The sequence below is a fragment of the Fringilla coelebs genome (assembly GCF_963513975.1).
Source record: "Fringilla coelebs genome assembly, chromosome: 6".
Classification (NCBI taxonomy): Eukaryota; Metazoa; Chordata; class Aves; order Passeriformes; family Fringillidae; genus Fringilla; species Fringilla coelebs.
In genome coordinates this window covers 60,600,461-60,612,581 of record NC_140034.1, presented here as the reverse complement: position 1 = coordinate 60,612,581, position 12,121 = coordinate 60,600,461, and the positions used below count along the sequence as shown (strand labels likewise).

Genomic DNA, 12,121 nt, shown 5'->3' with positions numbered 1-12,121 from the left:
TTTGATTTCAACACTTTCTATAGAGCTGCTTAGCACAGGTCCATTTTGAAGCTGATTTAAAAACCTCACAGGAACACAGTTCTGACAAAACCCAGTATTTCAACACTCAGTCTTATTGTAGGAAATAAACTCGGGATTTCCAATATAATGACCTACTCTGAAAACCTGGACTATTTTCTAAGTGTGTAAAACCACTGTAGGAAAATCCCTGCTACTTTATTTCATAAATAGCTGCTTCAGTGTTATTCCTATCAGCTTTACTCACCAGGAGAAGGCTTTAACAGGAGTAGGTCCTTACTGTGGCAGAATCCAATCTTTGTGTTCCTGATACACTGCCTATTCCAAGAAGCATGGGAAGACATGCAGAACACAGCATGCATGTTAGTTTTCAAAACAAAAGAAAACCCCTCCACAGCAATGGTGATTACAGCTTTGGTACTCACCCAACTCTAAGGTTACAAGTTAGAAAAGCAGAATTTATTTTACAGTTTATATATTAACCACTTCTTATTCCATGGGCTAAAAAAATGTATTCTAAAAAAAAATCTTCTTGCCAACTAGCACAGAGAAATTGGCAAAGGTGATATTCTAAGTTATTTACTACTTTATGTAGTTTGTAATTGTCTAATATTTTAAAAAGAAAGTGGTTTTACATGGTAAAGACTTAACTTACTTTCATTTATAGAATTTTCCACATTAATTTTGGTAAATATTTTGTGCTAGTGACAGTACTTAAAATTTAGAAGAGCTTACTGAGAATAGCATCAGATGCAAAAAATTGGTTTTTTGAGCTTTATGAATAAATAAGAGTTTTCAGAACCTGAGGCAACTCCAACAGATTGTGTTCTCACCCTGTCCCAATAAAAAAACATTTCATATTGGTTTCTGTGTGTCTTTTGTGAACTAAATTCAAGTCAAAGTTTATTCTTATGTTGCTACAGATACGGTTTCTAAACAGACAAGACCCCTCATGTGACAGGTGATCAACCTCCACTTCCAGGTGGGATTTTTGGGGTCTGCTTTTGTTGGTTTGGGTTTTTTCTAACTCATATCTGTGTGCACACACACATGCCCAAAGATCATTAAGTACACAGCAATGAATAAAACAGTGATTTCAAGTATGGTCAATACTGAAGTGATCACTGCAGGGGGGGCAATGCACCTGTTACTGAAGTTTTACTCATCTGAAAATTATCTGAGGGGGTTTACTCACATAATTTTTGAATGCATTTTATTGCATTTCAGAAGTGGGGTTCATATTGGTCTAATTGCTGCTAATCAGAAATGATGCATCATGTGATTAAAAGACTCCTGCTAAGCTGTCATTTTACTTTCCTAAATTACATTTATTTCTAGCTATGATTCTCATTTTGTTACTCCAGTGATGTAAAAAAGAAACTCCACCTCTAGTACAGCTTCCTGAAATGACAAAGCACCCTATGGTTAAACACAGTGTTATAAATACAACCATGCACAAGGCAGATGCTTTTATGCAGCAAAAAGGTCATTTGGACTTAATTCCCCTGGAATCTCAGGCAAACAAAAAAAAAAAAAAAGAACAACATGCTTAAAATTATACAAAATCAATACCATCAATCTGCATCTTCTTTGGCTGCATAGAGGGTGAAGACATTGAGGATGTAACTCTGAAATTTGCAGGAAGAGTCTCTGCTGATCCAGCAGCTAAACCTCTTATGTCCTTTGGTCTAAACTTCTTTCTCCACGAAGGTGCTCTCCTAAAGCTCTTATCATCATCCTGTCACATTGACAAACAACATTAGCAGTGCAAAAAGTGCTACTGGGGAGTGCTACTGACATTAAATGGGTTACTGACAAACTTAAGTAAATGTATCACCACTGAAGAAGGTAATTGTGAGGAAATAAAAAGTAAGTGTATTAAATACTGCATTGCCAAGCAGGGTTTTCCTTAAGCATTTGGATAAACGCAATTTAATTACCCAAGTGCATTTTTCTTCCCCCATTAATATATCTGCATCTTTCAAGCAATATTCCCACCTCAGAAGTATAATGCTACACTTACTAAATACAGTTTAAGTCCCACTTCCAAAAACATCTTTGGTAGAGAAAGTATTGTGTCAATGCAAATACACCCACTGGGCAGCTCCATTTGCCAGCTTCCCATTTAGAACCAGTTAAATCCTTTGAATGCTCTTTTACTTCAGATTTATTCCCTTGTACAATTAGGAGATAAGTGTCTATATTATTTGGAGAGATCTTCATGATCAAACTGCCCTGTGCCACTAGAACAGAGCAAACATCTGTTCCTTAAAGCTACTTTTGCAGTTTGAAATCTCCAAGGAAAATACTTTAGAAAACCATCAAGGCTTTCTGATGGGTTGTTAAAACCTTGGTAGAGATGCACAAGCAAACAGAGCTGTCAGGAGCTTCCCCTTCCCCTGTCCTCTTCCTCTTCCCAGCACCAATGTTTCTGAGACTGGTTTCCTGAGCTGGTTAACCACAGAAGGGTTTTGTCACTTCAGCCTTAATCTGGAACACTTTTGCCTACATGTGCTACCCCATCAAATCTCATCAGCACCAAAGATGAGGCAGCATGGAGTTAATGCTCTCCTGGGGAAGTAACACCAGCTTGAATCTGTCCACTGAGCAACCTACAAGGCTAAAGATGGAACATTCTCTGCTTCTGTGGGTGCACAGCTTAGAGAGTCACATTTAGAGAGTCTTACACTCATTTCAATTCAGTTTGTACAATAAGATCATAGGCTGCCCAACAGAAATTACTTTGATGTGTAAACACAACTGGTGGTCCTCTGCACCAGTATCAATCAAAATTAACATAATATTTCTTAAAAACCACTCAAAGCTCTTTGAAATACTGCTCTTTAGGATAAAGTGCCTTTCTCTATCACAGCTTGTTCGTTGCACTGCTGGTCACTAATTTTCCCATGTTTGAGATAAAGAGGATTCAGCCCAAAAAAGTGCTGCTATTAGACATTAACCACACGAGTTAGAAAACCAAACTTGCAAATCTTCCCAATACTTTCATATTCAAGGTCATCTTACCAAAATACATAAACCCTGCTGTATTTAGAAGCCCTCGGAGACAAGGAGTTTCAAATTAAAGTTTCTGTCACTGTTCTGTCAAAAGCTTGAAGAGGTTCAGGCTAAATTCTTTCACTGAGCAGTTCTGATAAAATGGTCAACAACTCGATTAACTTACTTCATCAAGTCTTCTGTCAGTGCCCATAGCAAGGAGGTTATTGAATTCCCTCTCCAGAACAGCACGAGCCTGAAGTTTGTGGTATGAAAGAAATGGAAGTTAATTCCAAAAGATTAGTAATTAGTAACCAATATGATTTTAAAAACTTAATAGGACCCAAATTGTTTAGTGCTTTCTTATCAGATTGATAAATATACTTCATACTTGAAAGGTCAGCACTTGAAAAGTTACAATTTAATTTGTAACTTATTAAAAATTTAAGGAAAACTTAACAGCTCTCCTCTATTTGTGATATGAAAGTTCATGACTCTGCCTCAAACTTAATTATTTCAGAGTAAAAATTAGCAAACAACAAAAATGATTAGTTTCACACTACTGTTGTGAAGATGGGCTGTGAAGAAAATATTCAAACAATTTTTTTCTCAAGCAAATTTACCAATGAGAATTGTTATTATGACCTAGAAAACCATTAGAAAAGCACGATTTTAAGTTTTTGTCTTGTGTGACAATGGACAACATTGCATCTGTTTTTAACCTTCCTAGGAGACCTAAAGTGCCTTGTCCTTGGTTACCTGTGTGTTTTGAGTGGGGATTTGCAGCAGGAGAGCCAATGCATTGTAATCAAAGGATTCATCTAAGGCCACAAGCGCGCCGTGAACGCCGCTCTCCAGCAGGTTATTCGCATATTCCTTAAGGCCGATGGACACCACCCAGTGGATCATCCTCTCGTTGCTCCACACCAGGACATCTAGGGAGGCAAAAACACAGTGCCAGACTCATTGCAACACCACTTCTCTGAACCAAATCATCCACAGTCATGAACTGGATGATTGGAGTGAAGTGGAAAGTAAACATGTTAGAAGTCTGTTGGAAGACATTTCACACCATAACTTAAATATTCCAAGGAGCAATTCTCTAGATGCAAGAGATGCACCCATTCCATTTGGGAGGTAAAAAACAACCAACCAGCCACAGCCCTGGCTTGATTGCTACCAACTAGTTGTTCCTAGGAATGATCTCAGGCACAATTACCAAATTAACCACGAAAAAGTATCAATGGTTTGAAAGGAAAGGGAAAGAGCAGGCACAGAACCTTCTAAGCAAGTTTTTAGACTCAGATATCAGAAAATACTTCTGATGTTAAGCAGGGAACAAAATTACTATGGCAAATCTTGGAAAATCATGAATTCCCACCCTACTTTCTCTTACTCCTTCTCTCTTGTACAAGAATCATCATGAATCTGGAAGATATAATTACCTAAGTCATTTGGATATTTTTTCATCAACTGCTGGGCAACAAGTTACCAGCCACAAGCAAGAATACAATTATGCAGATGTAAAGTTACGTCAAAACAGGGGGGAAAGAAGAAAATAAGGACACCCCTCCCCCAACATGTTCTTAACTCTCATTCTCCTAAAACATTTCATTTCCAACTTCCAAGCAGTATGAGTTTCAAAAATGTTCACATTTGTAGCATAAGTGATTTAATCATGTGGTTTATCATTCAATGTTCAGAGCCTACATCCAGGCCCGCCTTCTGCATTTAACATTTGATATTTTATAGATGGTTCCATCCTCTAAAGCCTTTTCTTTGTTTATGAATCTTTGAGGCTGATCAGTGAAAAAATGGCAGAATCAGACTGAGGTGAAGACAATGCACTAACCCTTAATTTCATTCTGGCTTTCTTCTCTTTTTCTTTCCAGTTCTTTTCGATCATAATTCAGTCTTCGGAGGCACATAATTCCACACTGAAAACTGTTCCTGTTTGGACCAGAGGAAAAAAAAAAAATCAGAAAAAATATTTAGAGATAATGGAAACATTTAACTGTGTGTGAGGTCTCTAGCTTCAGCCTCGTTACCTGTGAAAGCTGTCCACCATTTTCAGCTGCCCACGCAGGTCTTTTTTAGTTAAGTGGTCCAGCATCCGAGCATCCACCAGACATTCCATGAAGTAGCTGCGGTACTGAGGGAGGCCCAGGCTTGGCAGCCACTCATTGCCAATCCACTCGTGGTTCATGTCACCATAGGCTAATGTCTGGTTTGAAAAAAAAATTAAGGGACAAGCTTATTGAAATGAGAAAAGAAAAGCTGTTTTAGACAGCATAGTTTAAAGAAATTGCTTACTTGATTCCTAGCCTGTAAAGATAAGCACATCAGAATACTGAATACTACGTGTGTGTTTTCTGAAGTCACCTTCATGGAGAAAAGCAAGCGCAGATATTCACATTAGCAAGTGAAACTGCCTCAATTTATATCAAGAAATAGTACGACAAAATATGCAAGAACTGATAAAATTTTACAGAAAGACTAATCTACGTGGTTGGATAGCAAAAGCCATAGAATTTCATTGTGTTGAGATGTTGTAAATAATCTCTCTCTTGAAAACTGGAGGGGAATCTGATTTTTCATGTGACTTTATAAAGAAAAGATATCAGAAAAATAACTGCAGGCCTTTTTTTATATATGGTTAGCTGTTTTCAAAAACTGATAAAACCCTGTTACCAAAGAACAAGCCATTCTAAATGCTAGTCCTTATCCTAAAAGAGACTTCTCTCATTACAGTTTTGATCTGCAAATCACCAGGCAATTTTTTAGAGAAAACATCTATAAAGATAGGAGTTTGTAATCATACATCTAATCACTCCTTGGGCAACAAAACCCAGGAGCTCCTTTTTTCAAAAGCATAATAATTCAGACTTTTCTGTTAAAAGGCAAAAGTTTTTTTTCTCCTCTAAAGGAAGCACCTTCCAGAAAGGAACAAGGCCACAAGGAAATGCACCTCTCCAAGCCATCAGATGGTGGAAGCTCCTTACTCTGGACAATCAATAAATGAGTAGCTGAGATGTAGTTAATGGGACTTAAACCAGCTTTAAGCTGGAGGGCAGCCAAGAAAGAAGAGCCCACACTGTGCAACGATATGGATCATGGGTAAATACCAAGTTACGTTTCCATCCCTGTATAAATACTCAGCTACATCAATGCCTGAGAATACAATTAGGATTTGCCACCACTTTAAGGCAAAACAATCAATTAAGGGGAATTACAGAATTAGTGCATAGAAATCTACTTAACCACCCAGGCCGAGAGTATCTTGTGGCACACCTGGGATGGTGGCTGGGTTGGACAGGGATATTCTACACAGAGCAGATATTCCTCTTGGAATTCTGGCTTCCTCAGAGAACCATCCCCCACCAAAACATTAAAATATTTAAATCACATGTATTTCCCAAGTGTGCATTCTAGAGAGATAAGGCTGCAGTTTTCCCCCTTTCCCAATCCCCAGGTCACACCCGGAATGATTAAAAGATGCTGGCATAAAGGAAAAACAGCTTCTTTCATGCTCTAATGATTGTGACAGTTTACATACAGTCTGTAAAATGAGATAAAGTTTCCAACCTGAGCCCAGCTTCCCTCCTCATCTTCCTGTTAGGTGGTTAGGAAAGCAAAAGAACACACATATATTAATGGTTAAGTTTAGTAAGGAGGTCAAAGTTAATGGTGCACTGCAAGACTCTAAATCTACTGCATACCAAAAAAATCTAGATAAACCAAGCATCATGCAATGTAAAAAATTATACATAAGGCACTTATTTTTGTATGAGAAGTTGCAAACCCCATCTACTGATTAAGTTTTCTGGAGAGAAGAAATTTCTGAACCAATAATTCTGTTTGTCTATTTGTCAATCAAGTCACAGCTCCATTTTACAGATTAGAGTTTTGTTTACAATCTTATCAACATTGATTTTTTTCCTTCCTCCCTTCTGGGAAAAAAGCTATCAAGATGCAGATTGCAAGGTTAATAGTTAGAAGAAGCAATGATCCAGAATTTTAGTGCATTAATTTGAAGGAAACAAAAAAAAAAGAAAAAAGAAAAAAAAAAAAAAGACCAAAAGGTACTTGATTCAAATGTTCAAGAAGTGGGAAAAGCACTCTAAGGAAGAGAAGTGGCAACACTGTAAACTAACCGTTTGTTGTGTGGCTGTAAGATTTTCCATCTCTTCATGTGTTACCCAGACATTTCCCGTGGTCTAACATGAGCCCACAGGGAACCAATCCCATCCAGTGAAAGGAAAGCAGTAACAAAGAGGAGAGGTTGCAGAACAGATAAGCAATCGGTACATGTAAGGAGCAGGCATGGGCAAAGCAATGGTCTCTAGGTCAGGTACAGCTACTGACAGTCATGGCATGCAATAAAACCTGCTCACAGGGATCAACTTCCCTCACAGATATTAACAAAACTGAGCAGAAGAAACAGCTGACAGAATTTCATTAATGGGTAAACACTGAGCTCTGTTCTAATCCGAAAAATACATTTGTAGCCTAGCACATAGCCCCAGGAATAACTTTAGACTGCAGAGCAGACAGACTGAGAGAAAATTCCCACTACATGCCTAAATTTACTAGAGAGAGACAGGTGCCTCCTAGATCATGTAATCTGAATTATTTGGAATTAATGGCTTTACAGCTACATTAAAAGAGCCTCCAACTATCCTACAATTTTCTGTACACACTTTTAGACTTCATCTGTATTTTAAATTCTCTGGAGGCCAAAATGACACATACTCTAAATACTTTGGATTATATACTTAGACTGAAATAAACTACTCTATTCCTCGAGAAAGAAAATTGCAGTTATTCCTTTAGTTAATTTCCATGAAAGGAAGGAACCACCTATATTTAAATAATGTGTTCCTTTCCAAAAATTCTTAATAGCAGTTCTAAGTTTACAGTCAAACATGGGGAAATTCTAGTTGTTTATTGCTGCACAAGTAAGTTTCCTTACCGTCCTTGAGGTGGGAGGGGCAGAGGGGCTGGTTAGGGACATGATTTCCTGGATGGCCAGGCGGAGCTTGAGCCTGTGCAGGGGATTGCTGATGCCAATTTCCCGCTGGATTTCCGTGTCAGACAGGGCTGACATGATAGCACCGCTTTTCACATTGGCTCGGCAGGCAGCCACGTACCAGGCTGGCATCCCCACCCACAGCTGGAACACAGAGAAGGAAGTAAACAGGATATGCAAAACATTCCTGCCTCCAAACCCACACAGTCTTTACAAGTCTGTACATTGAGGGGGCTTTTTATTCATTTTGGGAGGACCACTCACCTCCAGCCACACCACCACAGTGGGCCCATCCCACTGTGCAAAAGGCAAACCTTGTCTTCTGGCTTCCTCCAGCAACTCGTGCCTACAATTACAGAAATAGTCATTAGTTATAATGAATGTTACAATTCCAGCACTGCACTCACTTTACTATCTTCTTTCCAATAATTATTCCCTTTCCAGCCAGCCTTATATGATGCACCTCTTCAGGCAGGTACAGCACATGTACAGGGACTATGAAGGGATGAAAGCCGAGCTGGGCAGGAAATCTGAGAGCAGCAGAGATGTGGATCTTGCCTTTCAGAACCCAGTTTCTGAAGTCACTACTGACACTCCCAGCCCAACGTGAAGATGTCAGGCTTATTTAGCAATCAGATTCTCAGCTGCTCAGTTTTCTGCCCAGCAAAGCTGAACCAAAGCAGTCATTTCTCTTCAGTGTGTGCAGATTTGAAACCTGTGGCCACACATGAGCACATCAGACACGCCTGTCCATCATGCTGTCAGGGCTGGGACACTGACCATTCCCCACTGGTGAACATCAGCCTGTCAGAACGTCTGGCACAGCTTCACACAACCAGAGTTGTGTTTGGCAATTCTATCCTGACAGGCTGTGTACTGAAACTCAGCTTTCATCTCCCCTGATGACACCATTTCCTTTGTTGTGCTGAAACAGAAACGCCTGAAGTTTCATATTCACAATTCAGCTCCCAGAGACAATGGAAGCTCACAAGGTCCCTATAAATAGCTACCAAAAATGTTTAATAAACCAAAGGACAAAAACTAGCACTGTGAGTATAAGCATGCAATGCTGCTTGGATATGCCTGGCTGAAAACATGGAGAAAGCCTAAAAAAATCATTTTTACACTGCCTTTGAAAGCCAGTTATATATGGTTAAATCTCCACTCGTTCTCCTTTGAAAATCTGAAAAAACAACTGCACCTAATTAGAATGATTTTACTGTTCTTTATTCATGCCTGCAAGCGTAGAGTTAAGATATGCAGCAATACTACAGAGTCAAGACCTTACATTATGTATTTACCATTTCCTCACTATTTCAAATAAAATCTCCTTGCCTTTTGAACTGTCTCACTGGATAGATCTAAGATAACAGTTTTAGAAGTTATAGGTATTAAAATACACAAGGCATCTTGAAGAGTGATTACTGACAGACAAGGAGCTGCTTTGCTACTCCTACAAAATGGAAATGCAGCATTCAGCTCTTTTAGACATATTTGGGATCCTCATGTTATATTGATAGGTAACTAAACATTAAAAAGCAATAATGAAGCAATAAATATACTATATAGCTATATACTATATCAATATAGCACTTTTTCACCTGCACACCAATAAATTCCTATTGCTCTGGAAGAACCTCCCAGTAATTTGTGCTAATTAAATATGCTTTCCAGGAATGGGAAAGGAGAGGAAGGAAAGCACTGCCAGACAACTGGTTACAAATAATCATTCAGGTACCATTTTGGGATCCATCTATTAAGGTGGAACAGTGTTCAGCAGTCAGCAGCTGAATTTCACTACCAAGAAAGACTGTAAAAGCTTAGACATATTTGTACATTTCAAAAAGACACATATTTCTGAATTTGGAAAAAAGGATCAGCTTTTCCCTGCTACCGTGGAACACATTACATTCATTCCACAATAAATTAACCCTGAACACATTTCATTCTGCTTCTCTTTGTTGTTTAAAGATTTTAAAATTAGAAAAATAAATTGATAAGATCATATGAAACACTGTATGGTAAAAACAGAACAAAGTGCTTAATACTGTATTTGCCAGAAAGGAACACAAAGTTTCTTCTAAGTACTTTAGCTTCCAAATTGGTGCCTATGCCTTTCTTTTTGGTGGTTGTATTGTGTGGAGTTCAGAGAATATCAGTGTCATTTCTGGCAGTTCTGTTAAGTCTCATTGTATACTTCATGGTAACCATGAAACAGTGAATTCTTTGGAGTAGAATACAAGGAATACATCAAAAATGTAAGGAGAGGTTATGATGCCAACTTGAAACTCATGGTAGTAATGTAGAATGAAAATAATTGTGTGATGGAGGAAAACACATAAAAATAAAAACAAACAAAGAAAAAAAATGTTTATGAGATGAGTTTATGAAGAAATTATTCAATGGATCCAAAGAGGAAAGCAACCATGAAGTGGAAAATTAATTGCAGAATTTGTTCATATGCAGTAAGAGATAAAAAACTTCCTTGCACAGGAAATCCTTAACCCCTAAGCTCAAGATGTAGCCCAGCCACAAAACATCTCATATGAAGAATTCAGAAGCAGCTGCTGTTTCATCTGCAAGTGATGCCTTGATGTTTTCTTCCTATAGCAGAGAACTCCTTTCCCACTATTCCGTTCAAACTCCACCAAGACACTCACTGCATTCCAGTAAAACGTGATCAGATCCCTGAGAGATCACAACTGCCCAGCCAACTGAGTCTCACAGCCCAACCATTATTTATACCAGTTAGGAAATAGGTGCAAAATCCAGAATCTTTGTGAGGAAAAAAATATTGCAGTGGTGTCAGTAGCACTAACAACTGGTACAAATCTGGCCCTGTGAAGTATGCAAGAGTGCCAGAAGAGTAGCTGGCTACTGGAATAACTCCTAGGTGACCAAACCAAGGGAGAGATGTCTGGAGACTTAATAAAAAACCTGGCTGAGCTTCCCTTGGAACAGGAGCCCTAACATGCTGCTGCAAGGGGGGAAGGCTCGCTGTTAGACACATTCCAGAGGCATCTCACAGCAGCTGGGGAGGACAAAAGCTGTGGTCACAGGGAGTGAGAAATGATGTCAAAGCTGCAGGTGGTGCCTGAGGCAGCAGAGAGGTGCACAGGACCCTCCAGAGACCACTGTGTGAAATAGCTGTGCTCAGAAGGGCTCGTGGCAGGAGAGCACATGCTCACTCCACAAGGAAAATAAAGCAGCCTGGATCATTTGGCCACTGGATCAGGAGACAACATGGGAATGCATACATGGAGAGCTCATAGCCAGAGGGGAATGCTGCATCCCAGATTTCTTGGACAGAACTGAAGAGGACTGATTTGGAAGAAGTTCAGAAACAGTAAATACTGCAGTGTGGGGAAGAGAGTGATACTGATGGAAGTGACTGAGCTTCAGGGTGTAAAAACTGAGAAGCAACAGCTGTAAAACATGAGATGGAAATAGGCAGAGCATCAGGGGAAAGTTAATATCCTTATTCTAGACTGAGTTCAGGGATGCAGTAAGTGCTTTGTGTGTGAGTTCTATTAAATTTAGGGTTGCCTTCCTTTTTGGTGAATACAGTACTAAGTTGGTGGTGCTGTAGCCAGAAAAGCACAAACACAGTTGTGGCAAACACTGTCACTACCACAGCTCACACAGGAGATGAACACAGCACTATGAGCCACTTAGGTTTAGTAAACACCAAACAACACTTTTACAGAAATACATCTACCTTGGAAACACAAATACCTACTATCGCTAAACAACTTTCAAATCCCAGATTACAAAAATAATCTAAGAGGGTTTAATATTTCCACTATAAAAGCTCACACCATGCAAATTTAGACAAGACACCAAACTAGCTTTCACACTGAACTAGGTGACACTGGATTTATTTCAGCAACACATTTTCATAATATATTCTTTTGAATCTAGTATTTCCTCTCATAATCAGACTTTTTTGAAAAAAGGATAGAGGTTTTAATATATTGCTAAAAAATCCAAACGAGTTTTATCATACTTGCACAACAATCCTAATAAAAGAAATACAAACTTACCCTGATTTTGCACTACCACATCAAATGGTAAACAAAA

The 12,121-nt window shown here is 38.9% G+C and overlaps 1 protein-coding gene across 5 annotated transcripts in view; it reads right to left on the bottom strand.

Annotated features, from left to right (window-relative positions):
* The window catches only part of PPFIA1 (PTPRF interacting protein alpha 1), a 54,200-nt gene that overhangs the window by 3,447 nt on the left and 38,632 nt on the right, over window positions 1-12,121 (bottom strand). For 3 of the 5 annotated variants that reach the window (XM_084206999.1, XM_084206995.1, XM_084206996.1), the window contains 9 exons: window positions 8,306-8,387; window positions 7,985-8,185; window positions 7,167-7,229; window positions 5,061-5,236; window positions 4,865-4,962; window positions 3,772-3,947; window positions 3,200-3,268; window positions 1,591-1,756; window positions 266-336 (listed from right to left, as the gene is read on the bottom strand). In XM_084206999.1, coding sequence (XP_084063125.1) covers window positions 278-336; window positions 1,591-1,756; window positions 3,200-3,268; window positions 3,772-3,947; window positions 4,865-4,962; window positions 5,061-5,236; window positions 7,167-7,229; window positions 7,985-8,185; window positions 8,306-8,387 — 1,090 coding nt within the window. In that variant the 3' untranslated portion in view covers window positions 266-277. The remainder of the gene's footprint in view (window positions 1-265; window positions 337-1,590; window positions 1,757-3,199; window positions 3,269-3,771; window positions 3,948-4,864; window positions 4,963-5,060; window positions 5,237-7,166; window positions 7,230-7,984; window positions 8,186-8,305; window positions 8,388-12,121) is intronic. The other 2 variants (XM_084206997.1, XM_084206998.1) reach the window with 2 other exon arrangements.